Source organism: Chiloscyllium punctatum, unplaced genomic scaffold (assembly GCF_047496795.1).
Source record: "Chiloscyllium punctatum isolate Juve2018m unplaced genomic scaffold, sChiPun1.3 scaffold_72, whole genome shotgun sequence".
Classification (NCBI taxonomy): domain Eukaryota; kingdom Metazoa; phylum Chordata; class Chondrichthyes; order Orectolobiformes; family Hemiscylliidae; genus Chiloscyllium; species Chiloscyllium punctatum.
Window position 1 is genome coordinate 86,701 of NW_027309806.1, and position 27,500 is coordinate 114,200.

Below are 27,500 nucleotides of genomic sequence, written 5' to 3' on the forward strand. Positions count from 1 at the left end.
GGACACCCAAGGACAGAGGACACAGTGACCGACGTACCTGATGTTGTGTGAATTCATGCTTCCTGTCCGATCCAAGTTTAAAGTGGCCTTAATAGTTGGTGTTTTTATCCTTACACGACCGTTTCTGCAAAAACAAGAGGGTGGTTTACGTGAGGACAGTGTGCGAGTCTCTATCCCCACCCCCCTCTCTCCCTGTGGTCTCTCTCTCAGTCAACCCACCTCTCCCTTGGATCAGAGAGAAACACTCTCCCACCAATGTCACAGTCGGACAGGTACGTGTGGAGACCCTTCTGCCAATCATGCTTTTGCCAGCTCTCAGAAGCATGAGAAGTGAACAATTTCATTGGGACCTGAGGGGTAACTTTTTCACCCAGAGGGTGGTACGTGTATGGAATGAGCTGCCAGAGGAAGTGGTGGAGGCTGGTACAATGACAGCATTTAAAAGGCATCTGGATGGGGACATGAACAGGAAGGGGTTTGGAGGGATTATGCTGGCAAATGGGACTAGACTAATTCAGGATATCTGGTCAGCATGGATGGGTTGGGCCGAAGGGCTGTACAGCTCTATGACTGTATAATTAATGACTTCGAACTCTACTGGTTAAAGCTCTCATTCCCTTATAAACTCTCTTTCCACAACCAAACAAATAAAAAGTGATGTGTGTCCTGGGTGGAGGGAAAGACCGGGAAGGATTTCAGCGCTTCCCTTTCATTAAGATCCTTCAAGCCCCGATCCTCCCCAGTCCCACAGAAGGCAAAGGGGCACTGCTTCTTTTATCGAGTCTCTGATTGACTGGTTGAAAACCACAACTGATAACAGTGGATATTATTACATAGGAGGGGGCATGGAAAAGATTTACCAGGGTGCCTGAGGTATTGAGCTACGGGGAGAGGCTGAACAGGCTGGGGCTGTTTTCCCCGGAGCGTCGGAGGCTGAGGGGTGACCTTATAGAGGTTTATAAAATCACGAGGGGCATGGAGAGGGTAAATAGACAAGGTCTTTTCCCTGGGGTGGGGGAGTCCAGAACTAGAGGGGCATAGGTTTAGGGTGAGAGGGGAAAGATATAAAAGGGACCTAAGGGGCAACTTTTTCACCCAGAGGGTGGTACGTGTATGGAATGAGCTGCCAGAGGATGTGGTGGAGGCTGGTACAATGACAGCATTTAAAAGGCATCTGGATGGGGACAAGCTGTGGAAATGGAAAGCTTGGTGGGATTATGTGCCGCCACCCCCCCCCAAGCAGCTAGTAGGGTGACGAAACGTCTGGAAGTGAACCTTCCAGCTCAGCGAGCAGACCTACATTTGGAACTCAACCTGAGCAAGAAATCTTCTCAAACTCGCGACGTTCCGATTTCCGTAGCTGTGCGGTCTAACCAGTGAGGCAGGAGCCCCTGAGGTCTGAGGGGTCAATACTCAACTGTTGAGAAACATCCCTGGGGTGGGGACGTGCCCGCCCACCCTCGATCACAACACCACCTCTTCCCCCCCCCCGCCCCCCTCCCCCGAGGCTGCAGACCTTACCCTAAGGAGGCAGGAGGCTGGACCTGGGGCAGATCCTCCAGCACCTTGCGTTCTGCGCCAGCGGATCGATCCAGACGTGGGAGGTTTTCTGTTTCTTGGCCAGCACCGGGTCAGAGGAGGCTGCCGCCAGGGGTCCTGGGTGAGGGTGCTTGGTGGGGGCACGGTCGGGGGAACCCGAGGGGGAGGCCTGTGGGAGGGTGGGTGCTGCCAGCCCTCCCCGGGGCACGGGCACCAGGCGGGTGACCGGAGGTGGTAGTGGGGGAGGGGGTGGGGTCTCGCGGCGTCCCAGCACCAGGTTGAGGACGGGCAGCGGCGGGGGAGGGGGCTGGAGCAGGGAGACCGGGCCCGGGGTGGACAGCAGCACCGTCCCGTAGCCGGCCCGAGGGGGTTGGGGCTGGGGGCAGGCCGTGGGCCCTTCCTCCGCCCCCTTCAGGATGACCACGTGCTGCCCGCCGTTGTTGAGCAGCACCACGCCGCCTCCGGCTGGGGAGGGGGAGGGGGGAGGGGTGGGCTCCCCGCACACAGCCCCCCGCACGCCCTCTGGATGCGGGGGGGCTCGGGGAAGTGGGGGTCGCCGGCCGGCGGGGGCGGGGGAGGGGGAGAGCTGGTGTTCTTCAGCACAAAGTCCATGATCTCCGACGGCAGGATGTTGCCGGGCTCCTCGCTCGGGGCGGGGGCGCCTGGTGGGGTTGGGGGGGAGAGGGCGGGGCCCTGCCCTCTTCCGCTCCCCCTCCCTCGCCCCCTCCCCCGTCCGAGTCGTCCACCCCGTCCAGCTGGTCGATGGTGGGCACCTCGGCCGAGTCCAGGCCGAAGCACTCGGACGCCAGCTGCTCCATCACCTCCTCGGTCACCACCGTGCGGGCAAAGTTGTAGTAGTGATCCAGGTCGTCGTCCTCGTCCTCCTCGTCCTCCTCCTCGCCCTCGCTGGCGCCCCCCTCCTCGCTGGCGCCCCCTCCTCTCGGGGACGGCCGCTCCCGGCTGCGGGATCTCCCCCTGCGCGGCCGGAGGGGGCACAGGGCAGTCTCCCTGACCCCCGCACGCCAGCAGGTTGGGCGAGCTCAGCACTGACACAATGTCCAGGTCGATGGCGTCGAAGGGGTGCTCCCCGTCCCCCAGCAGCGAGGGGGCGTCCTCGCTGCCCCCCCCCCTCGAACATGCTCCCCGGTGCCAGGAGCTCAGCGGCGCTGAGGGGGGGGCAGGGCAGCTCCAGAGCCCCCTTCTCCTCCTCCTCCTCCTCCTCCCTCCTCTGCCCGGGTGCTTCCACCCTCCGCACGCCGAACTGCCCGAGAGTCTCCAGGATCTTGGGCCCCAGGGTGCTGCTGTGCTGCTGCCGCCCAGCATCCCCGGGCAGTGCCCGCCTGGAGCCGGACCCCTCCCTCGGCTCGCCCAGGGGCTCTCTCTCCAGCCCGTTCCGCTGCTCGGCCCCGGGGAGCGTGGGTGCCACCCGCGGGCGGGTGCACACCCCCTCAGTCTTCCGCTCTGCGGCGTCCCGATGGGGCAGGGAGGGGGCTCCGTCCTTGGTCCTGACCAGGGGGGCTGGAGTCCGGGCAGGCCGGGGAGGGGAGGTGACCATCCCCTGGGTACCATGTGGTGGGCTATCAGGCTGTGGCGTCTGGGAACGACAGAGCGGCGGCTGGGGAGAGATGGCGGGGTCACTGACCGTCAGGATGTGATGGGACACAGACGCCGGGCTCCCTGGAACACACACAAAACCAACAACTCCGTCAGACCAGCGACATCTCCGATCAATCCCCCCCCCCCCACCAGATTGACTCGGGGCTCCCCACAATCGATAGACCCCCCCCAACCCCATTCCGGTCTGACTCACAAGTGGACCCCCCAATCAGGTCACCCCTTCTCAAAAGAAACCAGCCCCCAGTCTGTTCGGTGTCAAACTCTCATATCTGGGAAAATCTTACACAATCATAAGTCACCAGGTAGACCTTTCATAAGATCAGAACTGTGCACGGTGCTCCGAGGTGTGGTGTAACTGAGGGATACAGAGACTGGAACTGTGCACGGTGCTCCGAGTGTGGGTCTGACTGAGGGATACGGAGACTGGAACTGTGCACGGTGCTCCGAGTGTGGGTCTGACTGAGGGATACGGAGACTGGAACTGTGCACGGTGCTCCCGAGTGTGGGTCTAACTGAGGGATACGGAGACTGGAAACTGTGCACGGTGCTCCGAGTGTGGGTCTGACTGAGGGATACAGAGACTGGAACTGTGCACGGTGCTCCGAGTGTGGGTCTAACTGAGGGATACAGAGACTGGAACTGTGCACGGTGCTCCGAGTGTGGGTCTGACTGAGGGATACAGAGACTGGAACTGTGCACGGTGCTCCGAGTGTGGGTCTGACTGACGGATACGGAGACTGGAACTGTGCACGGTGCTCCGAGTGTGGGTCTGACTGAGGATACAGAGACTGGATCTGTGCACAGTGCTCCCGAGTGTGGGTCTGACTAAGGGATACAGAGACTGGAACTGTGCACGGTGCTCCGAGTGTGGGTCTGACTGAGGGATACAGAGACTGGAACTGTGCACGGTGCTCCGAGTGTGGGTCTAACTGAGGGATACAGAGACTGGAACTGTGCACGGTGCTCCGAGTGTGGGTCTGACTGAGGGATACAGAGACTGGAACTGTGCACAGTGCTCCGAGTGTGGGTCTAACTGAGGGATACGGAGACTGGAACTGTGCACGGTGCTCCGAGTGTGGGTCTGACTGACGGATACGGAGACTGGAACTGTGCACGGTGCTCCGAGTGTGGTCTAACTTAGGGATACAGAGACTGGAACTGTACACGGTGCTCCGAGTGTGGGGTCTAACTGAGGGATACGGAGACTGGAACTGTGCACGGTGCTCCGAGTGTGGGTCTAACTGAGGGATACAGAGACTGGAACTGTGCACGGTGCTCCGAGTGTGGGTCTAACTGAGGGATACAGAGACTGGAACTGTGCACGGTGCTCCGAGTGTGGGTCTAACTGAGGGATACGGAGACTGGAACTTGTGCACGGTGCTCCGAGTGTGGGGTCTGACTGAGGGATACGGAGACAGGAACTGTACACGGTGCTGCACATGTTTTGCCTCACCGATGAAAGAGTCAGATCCTGTTTTATTTAAAGCCTTCTCAATGGCCATGTCTCACTGAGAGATTTGTGGACAGACACCTCCATGTCTCACTGAGAGATTTGTGACAGACACCTCCATGTCTCACTGAGAGATTTGTGGACAGACACCTCCATGTCTCACTGAGAGATTTGTGGACAGACACCTCCATGTCTCACTGAGAGATTTGTGGACAGACACCTCCATGTCTCACTGAGAGATTTGTGGACAGACACCTCCATGTCTCACTGAGAGATTTGTGGACAGACACCTCCATGTCTCACTGAGAGATTTGTGGACAGACACCTCCATGTCTCACTGCACCCCACAGCAACTTTAACTTGGGATCGTTTGGAAGGAAATCTCTCTCCTGTTCCAGTAGAAAAACATCAAGTCATACCTCGCCCAAGTTCATTCGCTGGGTGTCTGATTATTTCACTGCTCTGTCCCCACCCTTCTGACGTCTGTTATCTGTTCCCACATTTCTAAGTGTCGCATAATCGCAGTCAGAAATTCTGACAGGAAGCACCCTGTTGTAACGTGTCGGTCCGAGCAGAGAGGACCATTTATATCCACTGATACAAACAGGAGGGGGAAAGGGATAGCAAGATGTGGTGTTGGGGAGAGATAAACAGGAGGGTGGTGGGGGCAAGCTCCAACAACACTCGAGAAGCCCAACACCATCCAGGGACAAAGCAGCACCCCCACACCCACAAAACATCTCCCTCCCTCCCTCCACCACCGACGCTCAGTAACAGCAGTGTGTACCATCCCCTCCCTCCCCCCCCCACCGACGCTCAGTACTGCAGTGTGTACCACCATCCCCTCCCTCCCCCCCCACCTGACCCTCAGTAACTGCAGTGTGTACCATCCTCCCTCCCTCCCCCCCACCGACCCCTCAGTAACTGCAGTGTGTACCATCCCCCTCCCTCCCCCCACCGACCCTCAGTAACAGCAGTGTGTACCATCCCCTCCCTCCCCCCCCCTCCCCCCCCGACCCTCAGTAACTGCAGTGTGTACCATCCCCTCCCTCACCCTCCCTCCCCCACCGACCCTCAGTAACTGCAGGTGTGTACCACCCCCTCCTCTCCCCCCACATCCGACCCTCAGTAACTGCAGTGTGTACCATCCCCTCCCCCCCCCACACCGACCCTCAGTAACAGCAGTGTGTACCATCCCCTCCCCCCCCTCCCACTGACCCTCAGTAACTGCAGTGTGTACCATCCCCTCCCTCCCCCCGCCACCGACCCTCAGGTAACTGCAGTGTGTGTACCATCCCCTCCCTCCCCCCCACCGACCCTCAGTAACTGCAGTGTGTACCATCCCCTCCCTCCCCCCCACCGACCCACCAGTAACTGCAGTGTGTACCATCCCCTCCCTCCCCCCCCACCGACCCTCAGTAACAGCAGTGTGTACCCATCCCCTCCCTCCCCCCCACCGACCCTCAGTAACTGCAGTGTGTACCATCCCCTCCCCCCCCCCACCGACCCCTCAGTAACTGCAGTGTGTACATCCCCTCCCTCCCCCCACCGACCCTCAGTAACTGCAGTGTGTACCATCCCTCCCTCCCCCCACCGACCCTCAGTAACTGCAGTGTGTACCATCCCCATCCCTCCCCCCACCGACCCTCAGTAACAGCAGTGTGTACCATCCCCTCCCCTCCCCCCCCACCGACCCTCAGTAACTGCAGTGTGTACCATCACCCTCCCTCCCCCCACACCAGACCCTCAGTAACTGCAGTGTGTACCATCCCCTCCCTCCCCCGCCACCGACCCTCAGTAACTGCAGTGTGTACCACCCCTCCCTCCCCCCCACCCGACCCTCAGTAACTGCAGTGTGTACCATCCCCTCCCCCCCCACCCGACCCTCAGTAACTGCAGTGTGTACCATCCCCCCCCCCACCGACCCTCAGTAACTGCAAGTGTGTACCATCCCCCCCCACCGACCCTCAGTAACTGCAGTGTGTACCATCCCCTCCCTCCCCCCCACCGACCCTCAGTAACAGCAGTGTGTACCATTCCCCCCCCCCCCCCACCACCGACCCTCAGTAACTGCAGTGTGTACCATCCCCTCCCTCCCCCCCCACCGACCCTCAGTAACTGCAGTGTGTACCATCCCCTCCCCCCCTCCAACCGACCCTCAGTAACTATGCAGTGTGTACCATCCCCTCTCCCTCCCCCCCACCGACCCTCAGTAAACTGCAGTGTGTACCATCCCCTCCCCCCCTCCACCGACCCTCAGTAACTGCAGTGTGTACCAGTCCCCCCTCCCACCCCCCCCCCCCCCCCCCCCCCCCGCAAGTTCCCCTCCGAGCCCCTCACCGTCCCGACTTGGAAATCTATCGGCCGTTCCTTCCTGGGTCAGAATCCTGGGATTCCTTCCCTCAGGGACATTGTGGGTCTACCCTCCAGCACATGGACTGCAGTGGGTCAGGGAGGCAGCTCACCCCCACCTTCTCAAGGGGGGGCAACTAGGGACGGGGTGATAAATACTGGGCCCCAGCCAGTGACATATGCATCCCAGGAGTGAATGAGAAAAGATGTAAGTCCACTGTTTGAGAGAGGGAAGGTGAGGGAGAGGGGAAATTTAGTCAGAGGGAAAATGCTGGAATCCTTTGGGAAAGGTTAAGTGAATCCATGGGTGTTCGATGTGATTGACTAAGAGACATTGAAAAGGGTTACTGTCTGTGTTTTCAGTTGTGATCGAACTGGGGAAGGCAGGTGTGCTTTCAGAACCTGGGGAAAGGACAAGATCTCTTTGTAAATCCAATCACTGAACCTCAGTGTGGGCGATGTTTACACTGCTGCTTTGTTCTTGCCCTTGGTGGGGGCAAACACTGTCTTTAAAACACAGAGGGACCTTTGGCAGACGTCAAGTGGCTGATTGGTCTGTCCAATCATAACCAGGTGACGCGGCTCAGGGGACTCACCCGGAGAGGGCAGGGGTCGCGATCCACCCGATGACCACCTGCAGCCAGAGGGGTAGCTGGGCGTCTTGATGCGGCTGGAGGGGAATGGCCGGGGAGGGGGCAGGGGCCTGGCTTTCTGACCCTCAGGCGAATGCGGCTGCTCCTCCTGCCCCTTGCCAGCGGGGTCCATGGCATCGTTCACCTCTGGAGGAAGCAGAGACAAATGGGCCTGAGGTCACACCAGACAATATGCAGCAGCAGAAACAATCAGTGGTCAGCTCCACTCACAGTTAGAACATTCCCCCCTGACCCCTCCCCACAGATGCCCTGAAACTTTTGACTCACTCGATGGGCTGGATGTCATTCATGTTATTAAACTGGAAAGAGTGCAGAAGGCATTTACAAGGATATTGCCAGGACTTACAGGGAGGAGGTTAGACATGTCCATGCTATACTGTCCCATAGTGCCCAGGGATGTGCAGGTTAGGGTGGATTGGCCGTGGGAAATTGTCCCATAGTGCCCAGGGATGTGCAGGTTAGGGTGGATTGGCCATGGGAAATTGTCCCATAATGTCCAGGGATGGGCAGGTTAGGGTGGGTTGGCCATGGAAAATTGTCCCATAGTGCCCAGGGATGTGCAGATTAGGGGTGGATTGGCCATGGGAAATTGTCCCATAGTGCCCAGGGATGTGCAGGTTAGGATGGATTGGCCGTGGGAAATTGTCCCATAGTGCCCAGCGATGTACAGGTTAGGGTGGGTTGGCCGTGGGAAATTGTCCCATAGTGTCCAGGCATGTGCAGGTTAGGGTGGATTGGCCATGGGAAATTGTCCCATAATGTCCCAGGGAAGTGCAGGTTAGGGTGGATTGGCCATGGGAAATTGTCCCATAGTGCCCAGGGATGTGTAGGTAGGGTGGACTGGCCATGGGATATTGTCCCATAATGTCCCAGGATGTGCAGGTTAGGGTGGATTGGCCATGGGAAATTGTCCCATAGTGTCCAGGGATGTGCAGGTTAGGGTGGATTGGCCATGGGAAATTGTCCCATAGTGTCCAGGATGTGTGGGTTAGGGTGGATTGGCCATGGGAAATTGTCCCATAGTGTCCAGGGATGTGCAGGTTAGGGTGGATTGGCCATGGGAAACTGTCCCATAGTGCCCAGGGATGTGCAGGTTAGGGTGGATTGGCCGTGGGAAATTGTCCCATAGTGTCCAGGGATGTGCAGGTTAGGGTGGGTTGGCCATGGGAAATTGTCCCATAGTGTCCAGGAATGTGCAGGTTAGGGTGGATTGGCCATGGGAAATTGTCCCATAGTGCCCAGGGATGTGCAGGTTAGGATGGATTGGCCGTGGGAAATTGTCCCATAGTGCCCAGGGATGTACAGGTTAGGGTGGGTTGGCCGTGGGAAATTGTCCCATAGTGCCCAGGGATGTGCAGGTTAGGGTGGATTGGCCGTGGGAAATTGTCCCATAGTGCCCAGGAATGTGCAGGTTAGGGTGGATTGGCCATGGGAAATTGTCCCATAGTGCCCAGGGATGTACAGGTTAGGGTGGGTTGGCCGTGGGAAATTGTCCCATAGTGCCCAGGGATGTGCAGGTTAGGGTGGATTGGCCATGGGAAATTGTCCCATAGTGCCCAGGGATGTGCAGATTAGGGTGGATTGGCCATGGGAAATTGTCCCATAGTGCCCAGCGATGTGCAGGTTAGGATGGATTGGCCGTGGGAAATTGTCCCATAGTGCCCAGGGATGTGCAGGTTAGGGTGGGTTGGCCGTGGGAAATTGTCCCATAGTGCCCAGGGATGTGCAGGTTAGGGTGGATTGGCCGTGGGAAATTGTCCCATAGTGTCCAGGAATGTGCAGGTTAGGGTGGATTGGCCATGGGAAATTGTCCCATAGTGCCCAGGGATGTGCAGGTTAGGATGGATTGGCCGTGGGAAATTGTCCCATAGTGCCCAGGGATGTACAGGTTAGGGTGGGTTGGCCGTGGGAAATTGTCCCATAGTGTCCAGGCATGTGCAGGTTAGGGTGGATTGGCCATGGGAAATTGTCCCATAATGTCCCAGGGAAGTGCAGGTTAGGGTGGATTGGCCATGGGAAATTGTCCCATAGTGCCCAGGGATGTGTAGGTTAGGGTGGACTGGCCATGGGATATTGTCCCATAATGTCCCAGGGATGTGCAGGTTAGGGTGGATTGGCCATGGGAAATTGTCCCATAGTGTCCAGGGATGTGCAGGTTAGGGTGGATTGGCCATCGGAAATTGTCCCATAGTGTCCAGGGATGTGTGGGTTAGGGTGGATTGGCCATGGGAAATTGTCCCATAGTGTCCAGGGATGTGCAGGTTAGGGTGGATTGGCCATAGGAAACTGTCCCATAGTGCCCAGGGATGTGCAGGTTAGGGTGGATTGGCCGTGGGAAATTGTCCCATAGTGTCCAGGGATGTGCAGGTTAGGGTGGGTTGGCCATGGGAAATTGTCCCATAGTGTCCAGGAATGTGCAGGTTAGGGTGGATTGGCCATGGGAAATTGTCCCATAGTGCCCAGCGATGTGCAGGTTAGGATGGATTGGCCGTGGGAAATTGTCCCATAGTGCCCAGGGATGTACAGGTTAGGGTGGGTTGGCCGTGGGAAATTGTCCCATAGTGCCCAGGGATGTGCAGGTTAGGGTGGATTGGCCGTGGGAAATTGTCCCATAGTGCCCAGGAATGTGCAGGTTAGGGTGGATTGGCCATGGGAAATTGTCCCATAGTGCCCAGGGATGTACAGGTTAGGGTGGGTTGGCCGTGGGAAATTGTCCCATAGTGCCCAGGGATGTGCAGGTTAGGGTGGATTGGCCATGGGAAATTGTCCCATAGTGCCCAGGGATGTGCAGATTAGGGTGGATTGGCCATGGGAAATTGTCCCATAGTGCCCAGCGATGTGCAGGTTAGGATGGATTGGCCGTGGGAAATTGTCCCATAGTGCCCAGGGATGTGCAGGTTAGGGTGGGTTGGCCGTGGGAAATTGTCCCATAGTGCCCAGGGATGTGCAGGTTAGGGTGGATTGGCCGTGGGAAATTGTCCCATAGTGCCCAGTGATGTGCAGGTTAGGGTGGATTGGCCATGGGAAATTGTCCCATAGTGCCCAGGGATGTGCAGGTTAGGATGGATTGGCCATGGGAAATTGTCCCATAGTGCCCAGGGATGTGCAGGTTAGGGTGGATTGGCCATGGGAAATTGTCCCATAGTGCCCAGGGATGTGCAGGTTAGGATGGATTGGCCGTGGGAAATTGTCCCATAGTGCCCAGGGATGTACAGGTTAGGGTGGGTTGGCCGTGGGAAATTGTCCCATAGTGTCCAGGAATGTGCAGGTTAGGGTGGATTGGCCATGGGAAATTGTCCCATAATGTCCCAGGGAAGTGCAGGTTAGGGTGGATTGGCCATGGGAAATTGTCCCATAGTGCCCAGGGATGTGCAGGTTAGGGTGGATTGGCCATGGGAAATTGTCCCATAGTGTCCAGGGATGTGCAGGTTAGGGTGGATTGGCCATCGGAAATTGTCCCATAGTGTCCAGGGATGTGTGGGTTAGGGTGGATTGGCCATGGGAAATTGTCCCATAGTGTTCAGGGATGTGCAGGTTAGGGTGGATTGGCCATGGGAAACTGTCCCATAGTGCCCAGGGATGTGCAGGTTAGGGTGGATTGGCCATGGGAAATTGTCCCATAGTGCCCAGGGATGTGCAGGTTAGGGTGGATTGGCCATGGGAAATTGTCCCATAGTGTCCAGGGATGTGTGGGTTAGGGTGGATTGGCCATGGGAAATTGTCCCATAGTGTCCAGGGATGTGTGGGTTAGGGTGGATTGGCCATGGGAAATTGTCCCATAGTGCCCAGGGATGTGCAGGTTAGGGTGGATTGGCCATGGGAAATTGTCCCATAGTGTCCAGGGATGTGTGGGTTAGGGTGGATTGGCCATGGGAAATTGTCCCATAGTGCCCAGGGATGTGCAGGTTAGGGTGGATTGGCCATGGGAAATTGTCCCATAGTGCCCAGGGATGTGCAGTTTAGGGTTGGTCTGACGTTGTTGGGCCGAAGGGCCTGTTGCCACACTGTAGGGATTCTATGATTTGATAAGCTGGGATTGTTTTCTTTGGAGCGTACCAGAGAGAGGGGGGCATCTTACTGCATGCAACTGTGGTCTCCTTCCTTGAGAAAGGATGTCCTGGCACTGGACGGGGTGCAGTGGGGGTTCACTGGGTTGGTTCCAGAGTTGAGGGGGTTGGCTTGTGAGGAGAGGCTGAGTTGACTGGGATTATATTTATTGGAATTTAGAAAATGCAGTGGGATCTTATAGAAAGATATAAAATGAAGGAAGAATCAATTTGACAGAGGTAGAGAGGATGTTCCCAGTGTTGGGTGGAACTAGGATAAGAGGGCGTAGCCTCAAGATTAGGGGGAACGGATTGAGGGCTGAATTGAGAAGGAAGTTTCTCACCCAGAGGGTTGGGAATCTCTGGAATTCTCTGCCCGGTGAAGTCGTTGATGCTACTTCAGTAAATGTTTTTAAAGCTAAGAGAGATATTTTTGAACCATGAAGGAATTCAGTGAGAGGGCGGGTACGTGGAGCTGAGGACACAAGAAGATTAGTCATGGTCTTAGTGAATGGCGGAACAGGCTCGAAGGGCTGAGTGGCCTACTCCTGATTCTAGCCCTTATGTTCGAAGTGTACAAGATGATGACAGGCCTCGACAGGGTGAACTGCCCTCCCAGTCTTTTTCCCAGGGCTGGGGAATCCGAGGACGAGAGGGCATCAGTTTAAGGTTAGAGGGGAAAGAATTCAAGTGAACCTGAGGGGCAACAATTTTTTTAATGCAGAGGTTGGCATTCATGAGAAACGAGCTGCCAGTGGAAGAGGGTGAGGTGGGTACATGAGCAACATATAAAAGGCACCTGGACAAATACATGGAGAGGAAAAGTTTAGCAGGATAAGGGCCAACTGCAGGGTAATGGGGTTAGTGTGGACGGACACTTTGGTCAGCATGAACCAGTTTGGGCCGAAGGGCCTGACCCTGTGCTGTAGGATTCCACGACTGACCTTTCGATTTTCTGCATGATTTATTTAATCAGAAGATGTGCGTTTCTTTTAATTGATTCCCAGGATGAGGGTGCCTCTGGCTAGCCCCAGTATTTACTGCCCCATCCCTAATTGCCCCAGTGGGCAGTTGGGAGCCCACCCCATTGCTGTGGGTCTGGAGTCACGCGTGGGCCTAGACCAGGGAAGGAGGGTCGGTTTCCTTCCCTGAAGGACATTAGTGACCCAGATGGGGGTTTTCCAACAATCGGCAACAGATTCACCGTCATCTTTAGGTTCTCAATTCCAGATTTTTATCGAACGCAAATTCCACCGTCTGCAGTGACGGGATTCAAACCCGGGGCTGCAAAATATTCCCGAGGTCTCCGAGAGCTCCAATCGCTTCAGGGGTTCGGGGGGGGGGGGGGGGGGGGGGGGTGGTTTATATCCAGAATAACAGATACCCAGGAGGGAGTTACAGACTGGAATCTAATCGAGGGGTTCAGGGTGGTTTATATACAGAATAACAGATACCCCGGGAGGGGGTTCCAGACTGGAATCTAATCGAGGGGTTCGGGGTGGTTTATATATAGAATAACAGATACCCCGGGAGGGAGTTACAGACTGGAATATAATCAAGAGGTTCGGGGTGGTTTATATACAGAATAACAAATACCCCGGGAGGGAGTTACAGACTGGAATCTAATCGAGGGGTTCGGAGTGGTTTATATACAGAATAACAAATACCCCGGGAGGGAGTTACACACTGGAATCTAATCAAGAGGTTCGGGGTGGTTTATATACAGAATAACAAATAACCCGGGAGGGAGTTACAGACTGGAATCTAATCGAGGGGTTCGGAGTGGTTTATATACAGAATAACAGATACCCCGGGGAGGGAGTTACAGACTGGAATCTAATCGAGGGGTTCGGAGTGGTTTATATACAGAATAACAGATACCCCAGGAGGGAGTTACAGACTGGAATCTAATCGAGGGGTTCGGGGTGGTTTATATACAGAATAACAGATACCCCGGGAGGGAGTTACAAACTGGAATCTAATCGAGAGGTTCAGGGTGGTTTATATACAGAATAACAGATACCCAGGAGGGAGTTACAGACTGGAATCTAATTGATGAGTTCAGGGTGGTTTATATACAGAATAACAGATACCCCGGGAGGGAGTTACAGACTGGAATCTAATCAAGAGGTTCGGGGTGGTTTATATACAGAATAACAGATACCCCGGGAGGGAGTTACAGACTGGAATCTAATTGAGGGGTTCGGGGGGTGTTTATATACAGAATAACAGATACCCCGGGAGGGAGTTACAGACTGGAATCTAATCGAGGGGTTCGGGTTGGGGTTTATATACAGAATAACAGATACCCTGGGGAGGGAGATACAGACTGGAATCTAATCGAGGTTCGTGGTGGTTTATATACAGAATAACAGATACCCCGGGAGGGAGTTACAGACTGGAATCTAATCGAGGGGTTCGGGGTGGTTTATATACAGAATAACAGATACCCCGGGGAGGGAGTTACAGACTGGAATCTAATTGAGGGGTTCGGGGGGTGTTTATATACAGAATAACAGATACCCCGGGAGGGAGTTACAGACTGGAATCTAATCGAGGGGTTCGGGTTGGGGTTTATATACAGAATAACAGATACCCTGGGGAGGGAGATACAGACTGGAATCTAATCGAGGTTCGTGGTGGTTTATATACAGAATAACAGATACCCCGGGAGGGAGTTACAGACTGGAATCTAATCGAGGGGTTCGGGGGGGGGTTTATATACAGAATAACAGATACCCCATAGCCATGTACCTGTCGTGCTGGGGCTATGAACAATCGTGTGGTTGGTGCCCTGGTCCAGACTGTTGAGATCAGTTTCGGAGGCGGGTGGATGGTATTCCATGATCTTACATCGATAGACACATTTCCGCCTGGCATTGAACGTGCTCCAGTACACACGGGAACATCTGAGCAGTACAACAACGGAGCAAACAAATATTTATAGAGCCCATTTCATACAACTGAACATCCCACAGGAGGGTCAGAGCAGAATCTGGACAAAAGGACAGTTTTCAAGCAGGGTTGGACGGAGACAGGGGGAGAAGCAACTTTGGAATAGCAGCCCATTTCCCAGTGAGAGTCAGCCCCTTCAGGAACTGTGTCCCAGTGAGAGTCAGCCCCTTCAGGAACTGTGTCCCAGTGAGAGACAGCCCCTTCAGGAACTGTATCCCAGTGAGAGACAGCCCCTTCAGGAACTGTATCCCAGTGAGAGTCAGCCCCTTCAGGAACTGTGTCCCAGTGAGAGTCAGCCCCTTCAGGAACTGTATCCCAGTGAGAGTCAGCCCCTTCAGGAACTGTATCCCGGTGAGAGACAGCCCCTTCAGGAACTGTATCCCAGTGAGAGTCAGCCCCTTCAGGAACTGTAACCCAGTGAGAGTCAGCCCCTTCAGGAACTGTATCCCAGTGAGAGACAGCCCCTTCAGGAACTGTATCCCAGTGAGAGACAGCACCTTCAGGAACTGTATCCCAGTGAAAGACAGCCCCTTCAGGAACTGTATCCCAGTGAGAGACAGCCCCTTCAGGTTCTGTATCCCAGTGAGAGACAGCCCCTTCAAGAACTGTATCCCAGTGAGAGTCAGCACCTTCAGGAACTGTATCCCAGTGAGAGACAGCCCCTTCAGGAACTGTATCCCAGTGAAAGACAGCCCCTTCAGGAACTGTATCCCAGTGAGAGACAGCCCCTTCAGGAACTGTATCCCAGTGAGAGACAGCCCCTTCAGGAACTGTATCCCAGTGAGAGACAGCCCCTTCAGGAACTGTATCCCAGTGAGAGACAGCCCCTTCATATCCCAGTGAGAGACAGCTCCTTCAGGAACTGTATCCCAGTGAGAGACAGCCCCTTCAGGAACTGTATCCCAGTGAGAGACAGCCCCTTCAGGAACTGTATCCCAGTGAGAGTCAGCACCTTCAGGAACTGTATCCCAGTGAGAGACAGCCCCTTCAGGAACTGTATCCCAGTGAGAGACAGCCCCTTCAGGAACTGTATCCCAGTGAGAGACAGCCCCTTCAGGAACTGTATCCCAGTGAGAGACAGCACCTTCAGGAACTGTATCCCAGTGAGAGACAGCCCCTTCAGGAACTGTATCCCAGTGAGAGACAGCCCCTTCAGGTTCTGTATCCCAGTGAGAGACAGCCCCTTCAAGAACTGTATCCCAGTGAGAGACAGCCCCTTCAGGTTCTGTATCCCAGTGAGAGACAGCTCCTTCAGGAACTGTATCCCAGTGAGAGTCAGCCCCTTCAAGAACTGTATCCCAGTGAGAGTCAGCACCTTCAGGAACTGTATCCCAGTGAGAGACAGCCCCTTCAGGAACTGTATCCCAGTGAGAGACAGCCCCTTCAGGAACTGTATCCCAGTGAGAGACAGCTCCTTCAGGAACTGTATCCCAGTGAGAGACAACCCCTTCAGGAACTGTATCCCAGTGAGAGACAGCCCCTTCAGGTTCTGTATCCCAGTGAGAGACAGCTCCTTCAGGAACTGTATCCCAGTGAGAGACAGCCCCTTCAGGTTCTGTATCCCAGTGAGAGACAGCTCCTTCAGGAACTGTATCCCAGTGAGAGACAGCCCCTTCAGGAACTGTATCCCGGTGAGAGACAGCCCCTTCAGGAAGTGTATCCCGGTGAGAGACAGCCCCTTCAGGAACTGTATCCCGGTGAGAGTCAGCCCCTTCAGGAACTGTATCCCGGTGAGAGACAGCCCCTTCAGGAACTGTATCCCGGTGAGAGACCGCCCCTTCAGGAACTGTATCCCGGTGAGAGACAGCCCCTTCAGGAACTGTATCCCTGTGAGAGACAGCCCCTTCAGGAACTGTATCCCAGTGAGAGACAGCCCCTTCAGGAACTGTATCCCAGTGAGAGTCAGCCCCTTCAGGAACTGTATCCCAGTGAGAGTCAGCCCCTTCAGGAACTGTATCCCAGTGAGAGTCAGCACCTTCTGGAACTGTGTCCCAGTGAGAGACAGCCCCTTCAGGAACTGTATCCCAGTGAGAGTCAGCACCTTCTGGAACTGTATCCCAGTGAGAGACAGCCCCTTCAGGAACTGTATCCCAGTGAGAGTCAGCCCCTTCAGGAACTGTATCCCAGTGAGAGACAGCCCCTTCAGGAACTGTGTCCCAGTGAGAGACAGCCCCTTCAGGAACTGTATCCCAGTGAGAGTCAGCACCTTCTGGAACTGTATCCCAGTGAGAGACAGCCCCTTCAGGAACTGTATCCCAGTGAGAGTCAGTCCCTTCGGGAACTGTATCCCAGTGAGAGTCAGTCCCTTCGGGAACTGTATCCCAGTGAGAGTCAGCCCCTTCAGGAACTGTATCCCAGTGAGAGTCAGCCCCTTCAGGAACTGTATCCCAGTGAGAGACAGCACCTTCAGGAACTGTATCTCAGTGAGAGACAGCCCCTTCAGGTTCTGTATCCCAGTGAGAGACAGCTCCTTCAGGAACTGTATCCCGGTGAGAGTCAGCACCTTCAGGAACTGTATCCCAGTGAGAGTCAACCCCTTCAGGAACTGTATCCCAGTGAGAGACAGCCCCTTCAGGAACTGTATCCCAATGAGAGACAGCCCCTTCAGGAACTGTATCCCGGTGAGAGTCAGCCCCTTCAGGAACTGTATCCCGGTGAGAGTCAGCCCCTTCCGGAACTGTATCCCAGTGAGAGACAGCTCCTTCAGGAACTGTATCCCAGTGAGAGACAACCCCTTCAGGAACTGTATCCCGGTGAGAGACAGCCCCTTCAGGAACTGTATCCCAGTGAGAGACAGCCCCTTCAGGAACTGTATCCCAGTGAGAGACAGCCCCTTCAGGAACTGTATCCCAGTGAGAGACAGCCCCTTCAGGTTCTGTATCCCAGTGAGAGACAGCTCCTTCAGGAACTGTATCCCGGTGAGAGTCAGCACCTTCAGGAACTGTATCCCAGTGAGAGTCAACCCCTTCAGGAACTGTATCCCAGTGAGAGACAGCCCCTTCAGGAACTGTATCCCAATGAGAGACAGCCCCTTCAGGAACTGTATCCCGGTGAGAGTCAGCCCCTTCAGGAACTGTATCCCGGTGAGAGTCAGCCCCTTCCGGAACTGTATCCCAGTGAGAGACAGCTCCTTCAGGAACTGTATCCCAGTGAGAGACAACCCCTTCAGGAACTGTATCCCGGTGAGAGACAGCCCCTTCAGGAACTGTATCCCAGTGAGAGACAGCCCCTTCAGGAACTGTATCCCAGTGAGAGACAGCCCCTTCAGGAACTGTATCCCAGTGAGAGACAGCACCTTCAGGAACTGTATCCCAGTGAGAGACAGCCCCTTCAGGAACTGTATCCCAGTGAGAGACAGCTCCTTCAGGAACTGTATCCCAGTGAGAGACAGCCCCTTCAGGAACTGTGTCCCAGTGAGAGACAGCCCCTTCAGGAACTGTATCCCAGTGAGAGACAGCCCCTTCAGGAACTGTGTCCCAGTGAGAGACAGCTCCTTCAGGAACTGTATCCCAGTGACAGTCAGCACTTTCATGAACTCAACACGCCCATAAGAAACAGCATACTTACTGATAACCAACGGGGAAGATATGTCCTTCACATTCTGACAATTCTGTGAGAATTCCTAAGCTATCAATGGTCATGGACCCTGAACAGAGAGAGAGAGAGAGAGAAGGTGAGACAGAACTGAAATACCTGACCGGGTATTATAATGAGATCTAGTGGGACAGGGGGTGAGGAGAAGTACCAGTCCCAGGTGGTACAGAGACGGGTGTCGTGAGGTACAATTGGGAACGTGCCTCTCTGACCCTGAGGGTGAGGCAGAGGGAGAGGTGATTGGACACTGGACGTGAGCACCAATCTGCTGAGCCAGGGATGACCCTTGCAGATCCAAAAGCTGTGTCTCTGGAGTGACAGTCTGGGGAAAGGTGGCAGATTCCCATACTGACAGGACTTGAGTCAAGGTCATGGGCATTTTCAGGGCAGCTGTCCCCCTGGGAGCAGGGTGCAATTCCGGACAATATTCATTTAATTTAATCTAAACCAGCAGCCAGGAAGGAATCAGCCGAGGTTTATGAAAGACAGCTTGGGTGACATTACACAAGGTTATTATGTCCCTAGAACAGATCGTGATCCACACAAGAACAGCAAACATCAGAACACATCACACCAAGTAACAGCACAGGAACAAACACCACGGCAAATTGAGAATTTAAGCTAAATTAAGATAAGCACACTCCTACTCTGCCAGGTCAGTGGTCCGACTGGTGAGGAACATGGCATTCTTGTGTGTGTACCCTGATACTGCTGGGCTGGGAATCTTCAGAACATCTCTGCCTTTGTGCAGCAATATCCAGGTTCGACACTAGAGGGAGCTTCACATCATCTCTGCCCCTGAGAATGGGTGATCGAGACAGTGTAGAGGGAGCTTTACTCTGTATCTAACCCCGTGCTGGACCTGTCCCTGGGAGTGTTTGATGGGGGGACAGTGTAGAGGGAGCTTTACTCTGTATCTAACCCCGTGCTGTCCCTGTCCCTGGGAGTGTTTGATGGGGGGATAGTGTTGAGTTTTAAGAGAGTAAAGGGATGTTTCTATCAGCAAAGCTGAATTAGCTCAGATAATGTAAAACCCACAATAACTTGAACGTGTCCTATTGTGCTTGCTGTCAGCATGGAGAGAAACAGAAAGGGAGAGAGAGAGAGAGAGAGAGGGAGGGAGGGAGAGAGAGAGAGCGCGAGAGAGAGACAGAGAGGGAGAGAGTCAGAGAGGGAGAGAGACACAGAGAGGGAGGGAGAGAAAGAAAGGGAGAGAGACAGAGAGGGAGAGAGAGACAGAGAGGGAGAGAGAGACAGAGAGGGAGAGAGAGAGAGAAAGAAAGGGAGAGAGAAAGAAAGGGAGAGAGACAGAGAGGGAGAGAGAGAGACAGAGAGAGAAAAAAGCATCGGGAAAAGAGTGAAAAAGAGAGAGAGGAAGAGAGGGAGCGGAAGAAAGATTGGGGGAGGGGGAGGGAGAGAGAGAGAGAGGGGGTGGATGGGGGAGAAAGACAGAGGGGGAGAGAGACAGAGAGGGGGAGAGAGAGACAGAGAGGGAGAGAGAGAGAGAGGGTGTGGATGGGGAGAAAGACAGAGGGGGAGAGAGAGAGAGAGTGTGTAGGGGGAGAAAGAGAGGGGGGGAGAGAAAGACAGAGAGAGAGAGAGACAGCGCACGCGCGAGAGAGAGAGGAGAGAGTGCTTGGGGGGAGAAGGACAGAGAGAGGGTGTGAGAGGGGGAGACAGGGAGAGAGAGAGAGAGAGAGAGAGAGAGCACGTGCGCGTGAGGGAGGGGGGGAAGAGAGAGAGAACACATGCAGAAGGGGGAGGGGCAGAGAGAGAGAGAGCGGAGGGGGTGTGGGGGAGAGAGAGAGCACACGAGAGGGGGGATGGAGAGAGAGAGAGAGACATGGGGTGGGAGCCCAGCAGCGGGTAGGCTCCAGGGCACAATACCAACTCACCAATTATCATGTTGACGTTTTCAGGTTCCAGTCCTGTGAGAAATTTCCGACGTAAGGTGATCCCTTCAAAATCAACAAATGTCCTTCGCATTACCTCGAAGCCGTCTTCCAAAACAGTCTGGGGAGAAGGCAGCAGTTACTATGGAAACTGATGCACGGGGAATTCACAGCAAACATCAAACCAAAAACATCCAACAATCTCTCAGCAATCACCCTGACACCAGGCAGATCGCACGTCGGATCCATCTGAAAACAGGACCCCACACGGTGACAGGACGGGGGTCTGTGTCTGTGATTCCCCCCCACACGGTGACGGGATGGGGGTCTGTGTCTGTGATTCCCCCACACGGTGACGGGACGTGGGTCTGTGTCTGTGATTCCCCCCCACACGGTGACGGGATGGGGGTCTGTGTCTGTGATTCCCCCCACACGGTGACAGGACGGGGGTCTGTGTCTGTGATTCCCCCACACGGTGACGGGACGTGGGTCTGTGTCTGTGATTCCCCCACACGGTGACGGGACGGGGATCTGTGTCTGTGATTCCCCCACACGGGGACAGGACGGGGATCTGTGTCTGTGATTCACCCACACGGTGACAGGACGGGGGTCTGTGTCTGTGATTCCCCCACACGGTGACAGGACGGGGGTCTGTGTCTGTGATTCCCCCACACGGTGACGGGACGGGGGTCTGTGTCTGTGACTCCCCCACACGGTGACAGGACGGGGGTCTGTGTCTGTGATTCCCCCACACGGTGACGGGACGGGGGTCTGTGATTCCCCCACACGGTGACGGGACGGGGGTCTGTGTCTGTGATTCCCCCACACAGTGACGGGACGGGGGTCTGTGTCTGTGATTCCCCCACACGGTGACAGGACGGGGGTCTGTGTCTGTGATTCCCCCACACGGTGACAGGACGGGGGGTCTGTGTCTGTGATTCCCCCACACGGTGAGGGGACGGGGGTCTGTGTCTGTGATTCCCCCACACGGTGACGGGACGGGGGTCTGTGTCTGTGATTCCCCCACACGGTGACGGGACGGGGGTCTGTGATTCTGCCACACGGTGACGGGACGGGGGTCTGTGATTCCGCCACACGGTGACGGGACGGGGGTCTGTGATACCCCCACACGGTGACAGGACGGGGGTCTGTGTCTGTGATTCCCCCACACGGTGACAGGACGGGGGTCTGTGTCTGTGATTCCCCCACACGGTGAGGGGACGGTGGTCTGTGTCTGTGATTCCCCCACACGGTGAGGGGACGGGGGTCTGTGTCTGTGATTCCCCCACACGGTGACGGGACGGGGGTCTGTGTCTGTGATTCCCCCCCACACGGTGACGGGACGGGGGTCTGTGTCTGTGATTCCCCCCCACACGGTGACGGGACGGGGGTCTGTGTCTGTGATTCCCCCACACGGTGACAGGACGGGGGTCTGTGTCTGTGATTCCCCCACACGGTGACGGGACGGGGGTCTGTGATTCCCCCACACGGTGACAGGACGGGGGTCTGTGTCTGTGATTTCCCCACATGGTGATGGGACAGGGGTCTGTGTTTGTGATTCCCCCCCCACACGGTGACGGGACGGGGATCTGTCAGTCCCCCACACGGTGACGGGACGGGGGTCTGTGATTCCCCCACACGGTGACAGGACGGGGGTCTGTGTCTGTGATTCCCCCACACGGTGACAGGACGGGGGTCTGTGTCTGTGATTCCCCCACATGGTGATGGGACAGGGGTCTGTGTTTGTGAGTCCCCCCCCACACGGTAACGGGACGGGGGTCTGTGTCTGTGATTTCCCCACATGGTGATGGGACAGGGGTCTGTGTTTGTGATTCCCCCCCCACACGGTGACGGGACGGGGGTCTGTGTCTGTGATTCCCCCACATGGTGATGGGACGGTGGTCTGTGTCTGTGATTCCCCCACACGGTGACGGGACGGGGGTCTGTGATTCCCCCACACGGTGACAGGACGGGGGTCTGTGTCTGTGATTTCCCCACATGGTGATGGGACAGGGGTCTGTGTCTGTGATTCCCCCCCACACGGTGACGGGACGGGGGTCTGTGTCTGTGATTCCCCCACACGGTGACAGGACGGGGGTCTGTGTCTGTGATTCCCCCACACGGTGACAGGACGGGGGTCTGTGTCTGTGATTCCCCCACACGGTGACAGGACGGGGGTCTGTGTCTGTGATTCCCTCACACGGTGACGGGACGGGGGTCTGTGTCTGTGATTCCCCCACATGGTGATGGGACAGGGGTCTGTGTTTGTGATTCCCCCCCCACACGGTGACGGGACGGGGATCTGTCAGTCCCCCACACGGTGACAGGACGGGGGTCTGTGTCTGTGATTCCCCCACACGGTGATGGGACAGGGGTCTGTGTTTGTGATTCCCCCCCACACGGTGACGGGACGGGGGTCTGTGTTTGTGATTCCCCCCCCACACGGTGACGGGACGGGGGTCTGTGTCTGTGATTCCCCCACACGGTGACAGGACAGGGGTCTGTGTCTGTGATTCCCCACACGGTGACGGGACGGGGGTCTGTGTCTGTGATTCCCCCCCACACGGTGACGGGACGGGGGTCTGTGTCTGTGATTCCCCCACATGGTGATGGGACAGGGGTCTGTGTCTGTGATTCCACCACACGGTGACGGGACGGGGGTCTGTGATTCCCCCACACGGTGACAGGACGGGGGTCTGTGTCTGTGATTTCCCCACATGGTGATGGGACAGGGGTCTGTGTTTGTGATTCCCCCCCCACACGGTGACGGGACGGGGATCTGTCAGTCCCCCACACGGTGACGGGACGGGGGTCTGTGATTCCCCCACACGGTGACGGGACGGGGGTCTGTGTCTGTGATTCCCCCACACGGTGACGGGACGGGGGTCTGTATCTGTGATTCCCCCACATGGTGATGGGACAGGGGTCTGTGTTTGTGATTCCCCCCCCCACACGGTGATGGGACGGGGATCTGTCAGTCCCCCACACGGTGACAGGACGGGGGTCTGCAAACAGTGTGAATTCTCCTATACCCAATATCAGACAGCAGTTGGTCTCTTGTGACTGAGCTGTGATCTGTCTGGGGTACGAACCTTTCCTTCCACTAAGTCCTTGTGGCGTTGACAGTAGACTTTCTTGTCCTCTTCAAAGACACACTTGCAGGCTCGGGCGCACATGAAGTGGTAGTTGCTCTGACAGGAAGACAGACAGCATCCAACAGTCGCCCCAGGCTTCTGGCAATACTCACATCGCTACGTACAGGGGAGAGATCACACAGAGGATCAGAACCGAGCACACACAGCAGGCAATACAACAGGCACACACCTCAATGTATTCTACTGCTGTCACAGGGTGGAGGATCAGTGCTGAGGGAGTGGGCACTGTCGGTGGGTCAGTGCTGAGGGAGTGCCGCACTGTCGGAGGATCAGTGCTGAGGGAGTGGGCACTGTCGGTGGGTCAGTGCTGAGGGAGTGCCGCACTGTCCAAGGGTCAGTGCTGAGGGAGTGCCGCACTGTCAGAAGGTCAGTGCTGAGGGAGTGGGCACTGTCGGAGGGTCAGTGCTGAGGGAGTGGGCACTGTCGGAGGGTCGGTGCTGAGGGAGTGGGCACTGTCGGAGGGTCGGTGCTGAGGGAGTGGGCACTGTCGGAGGGTCAGTGCTGAGGGAGTGGGCACTGTCGGAGGGTCAGTGCTGAGGGAGTGGGCACTGTCGGAGGGTCAGTGCTGAGGGAGTGGGCACTGTCGGAGGGTCAGTGCTGAGGGAGTGCCGCACTGTCGGAGGGTCAGTGCTGAGGGAGTGCCGCACTGTCGGAGGGTCAGTGCTGAGGGAGTGGGCACTGTCGGAGGGTCGGTGCTGAGGGAGTGGGCACTGTCGGAGGGTCGGTGCTGAGGGAGTGGGCACTGTCGGAGGGTCAGTGCTGAGGGAGTGGGCACTGTCGGAGGGTCGGTGCTGAGGGAGTGGGCACTGTCGGAGGGTCAGTGCTGAGGGAGTGGGCACTGTCGGAGGGTCAGTGCTGAGGGAGTGGGCACTGTCGGAGGGTCAGTGCTGAGGGAGTGCCGCACTGTCGGAGGGTCAGTGCTGAGGGAGTGCCGCACTGTCGGAGGGTCAGTGCTGAGGGAGTGGGCACTGTCGGAGGGTCAGTGTTGAGGGAGTGGGCACTGTCGGAGGGTCAGTGCTGAGGGAGTGCCGCACTGTCGGAGGGCCAGTGCTGAGGGAGTGCCGCACTGTCGGAGGGTCAGTGCTGAGGGAGTGCCGCACTGTCCGAGGGTCAGTGCTGAGGGAGTGGGCACTTGTCGGAGGGTCAGTGCTGAGGGAGTGGGCACTGTCGGAGGGTCAGTGCTGAGGGAGTGGGCACTGTGGAAGGGTCAGTGCTGAGGGAGTGGGCACTGTCGAAGGGTCAGTGCTGAGGGAGTGGGCACTGTCGAAGGGTCAGTGCTGAGGGAGTGGGCACTGTCGGAGGGTCGGTGCTGAGGGAGTGGGCACTGTCAGAGGGTCAGTGCTGAGGGAGTGCCGTACTGTCGAAGGGTCAGTGCTGAGGGAGTGGGCACTGTCGGAGGGTCAGTGCTGAGGGAGTGGGCACTGTCGGAGGGTCAGTGCTGAGGGGAGGGCACTGTCGGAGGATCAGTGCTGAGGGAGTGGGCACTGTCGGAGGGTCAGTGCTGAGGGAGTGGGCACTGTTGGAGGGTCAGTGCTGAGGGAGTGGGCACTGTCGGAGGGTCAGTGCTGAGGGAGTGCCGCACTGTTGGCGGGTAAATGCTGAGGGAGTGGGCACTGTCAGAGGGTCAGTGCTGAGGGAGTGGGCACTGTCAGAGGGTCAGTGCTGAGGGAGTGGGCACTGTCAGAGGGTCAGTGCTGAGGGAGTGGGCACTGTCAGAGGGTCAGTGCTGAGGGAGTGGGCACTGTCAGAGGGTCAGTGCTGAGGGAGTGGGCACTGTCAGAGGGTCAGTGCTGAGGGAGTGGGCACTGTCGGAGGGTCAGTGCTGAGGGAGTGGGCACTGTCGGAGGGTCAGTGCTGAGGGAGTGGGCACTGTCGGAGGGTCAGTGCTGAGGGAGTGCCGCACTGTCGGAGGGTCAGTGCTGAGGGAGTGGGCACTGTCGGAGGGTCAGTGCTGAGGGATGTGAGCACTGTCGGAGGGTCCGTCCTGAGGGAGTGGGCACTGTCGGAGGGTCAGTGCTGAGGGAGGGTGGCACTGTCGGAGGGTCAGTGCTGAGGGAGTGGGCACTGTCGCAGGGTCCAGTGCTGAGGGAGTGGGGCACTGTCGGAGGGTCAGTGCTGAGGGAGTGGGCACTGTCAGAGGGTCAGTGCTGAGGGAGTGGGCACTGTCGGAGGGTCAGTGCTGAGGGAGTGGGCACTGACGGACGGTCAGTGCTGAGGGAGTGGGCACTGTCGGAGGGTCAGTGCTGAGGGAGTGCCGCACTGTCGGAGGGTCAGTGCTGAGGGGGTGGGCACTGTCGGAGGGTCAGTGCTGAGGAGGAGTGGGCACTGTCGGAGGGTCAGTGCTGAGGGAGTGGGCACTGTCGGAGGGTCCAGTGCTGAGGGAGTGGGCACTGTCGGAGGGTCAGTGCTGAGGGAAGTGGGCACTGTCGGAGGGTCAGTGCTGAGGGAGTGGGCACTGTCGGAGGGTCAGTGCTGAGGGAGTGGGCACTGTCGGAGGGTCAGTGCTGAGGGAGTGGGGCACTGTCGGAGGGTCAGTGCTGAGGGAGTGGGCACTGTCGGAGGGTCAGTGCTGAGGGAGTGGGCACTGTCGGAGGGTCAGTGCTGAGGGAGTGGGCACTGTCGGAGGGTCAGTGCTGAGGGAGTGGGCACTGTCAGAGGGTCAGTGCTGAGGGAGTGGGGCACTGTCAGAGGGTCAGTGCTGAGGGAGTGGGCACTGTCAGAGGGTCAGTGCTGAGGGGAGTGGGCACTGTCAGAGGGTCAGTGCTGAGGGAGTGGGCACTGTCGGAGGGTCAGTGCTGAGGGAGTGGGCACTGTCGGAGGGTCAGTGCTGAGGGAGTGGGCACTGTCGGAGGGTCAGTGCTGAGGGAGTGCCGCACTGTCGGAGGGTCAGTGCTGAGGGAGTGGGCACTGTCGGAGGGTCAGTGCTGAGGGAGTGAGCACTGTCGGAGGGTCCGTCCTGAGGGAGTGGGCACTGTCGGAGGGTCAGTGCTGAGGGAGTGGGCACTGTCGGAGGGTCAGTGCTGAGGGAGTGGGCACTGTCGCAGGGTCAGTGCTGAGGGAGTGGGCACTGTCGGAGGGTCAGTGCTGAGGGAGTGGGCACTGTCGGAGGGTCAGTGCTGAGGGAGTGGGCACTGTCGGAGGGTCAGTGCTGAGGGAGTGGGCACTGACGGACGGTCAGTGCTGAGGGGAGTGGGCACTGTCGGAGGGTCAGTGCTGAGGGAGTGCCGCACTGTCGGAGGGTCAGTGCTGAGGGGGTGGGCACTGTCGGAGGGTCAGTGCTGAGGGAGTGGGCACTGTCGGAGGGTCAGTGCTGAGGGAGTGGGCACTGTCGGAGGGTCAGTGCTGAGGGAGTGGGCACTGTCGGAGGGTCAGTGCTGAGGGAGTGGGGCACTGTCGGAGGGTCAGTGCTGAGGGGAGTGGGCACTGTCGGAGGGTCAGTGCTGAGGGAGTGGGCACTGTCGGAGGGTCAGTGCTGAGGGAGTGGGCACTGTCGGAGGGTCAGTGCTGAGGGAGTGGGCACTGTCGGAGGGTCAGTGCTGAGGAGTGCCGCACTGTCGGAGGGTCAGTGCTGAGGGGGTGGGCACTGTCGGAGGGTCAGTGCTGAGGGACGTGGGCACTGTCGGAGGGTCAGTGCTGAGGGGGTGGGCACTGTCGGAGGGTCAGTGGCTGAGGGAGTGGGCACTGTCGGAGGGTCAGTGCTGAGGGAGTGGGCACTGTCGGAGGGTCAGTGCTGAGGGAGTGGGCACTGTTGGAGGGTCAGTGCTGAGGGAGTGGGCACTGTCGGAGGGTCAGTGCTGAGGGAGTGGGCACTGTCGGAGGGTCAGTGCTGAGGGAGTGGGCACTGACGGACGGTCAGTGCTGAGGGAGTGGGCACTGTCGGAGGGTCAGTGCTGAGGGAGTGCCGCACTGTCGGAGGGTCAGTGCTGAGGGGGGTGGGCACTGTCGGAGGGTCAGTGCTGAGGGAGTGGGCACTGTCGGAGGGTCAGTGCTGAGGGAGTGGGCACTGTCGGAGGGTCAGTGCTGAGGGAGTGTCGCACTGTCGGAGGGTCAGTGTGAGGGAGTGGGGCACTGTCGGAGGGTCAGTGCTGAGGGAGTGGGCACTGTCGGAGGGTCAGTGCTGAGGGAGTGGGGCACTGTCGGAGGGTCAGTGCTGAGGGAGTGGGCACTGTCGGAGGGTCAGTGCTGAGGGAGTGGGCACTGTCGGAGGGTCAGTGCTGAGGGAGTGGGCACTGTCGGAGGGTCAGTGC

At 57.3% G+C, this 27,500-nt stretch overlaps 1 protein-coding gene across 1 annotated transcript in view; it reads right to left on the bottom strand.

Moving 5' to 3' along the window:
- Window positions 1-35: 35 nt before the first annotated feature.
- The window catches only part of LOC140471399 (histone-lysine N-methyltransferase 2B-like), a 27,986-nt gene continuing 521 nt past the window's right edge, over window positions 36-27,500 (bottom strand). The window contains exons 2-8 of the mRNA XM_072567419.1: window positions 23,191-23,349; window positions 20,102-20,219; window positions 18,180-18,258; window positions 14,412-14,566; window positions 7,555-7,737; window positions 1,522-3,216; window positions 36-124 (exon numbers count right to left, since the gene is read on the bottom strand). Coding sequence (XP_072423520.1) covers window positions 2,369-3,216; window positions 7,555-7,737; window positions 14,412-14,566; window positions 18,180-18,258; window positions 20,102-20,219; window positions 23,191-23,349 — 1,542 coding nt within the window. The 3' untranslated portion in view covers window positions 36-124; window positions 1,522-2,368. The remainder of the gene's footprint in view (window positions 125-1,521; window positions 3,217-7,554; window positions 7,738-14,411; window positions 14,567-18,179; window positions 18,259-20,101; window positions 20,220-23,190; window positions 23,350-27,500) is intronic.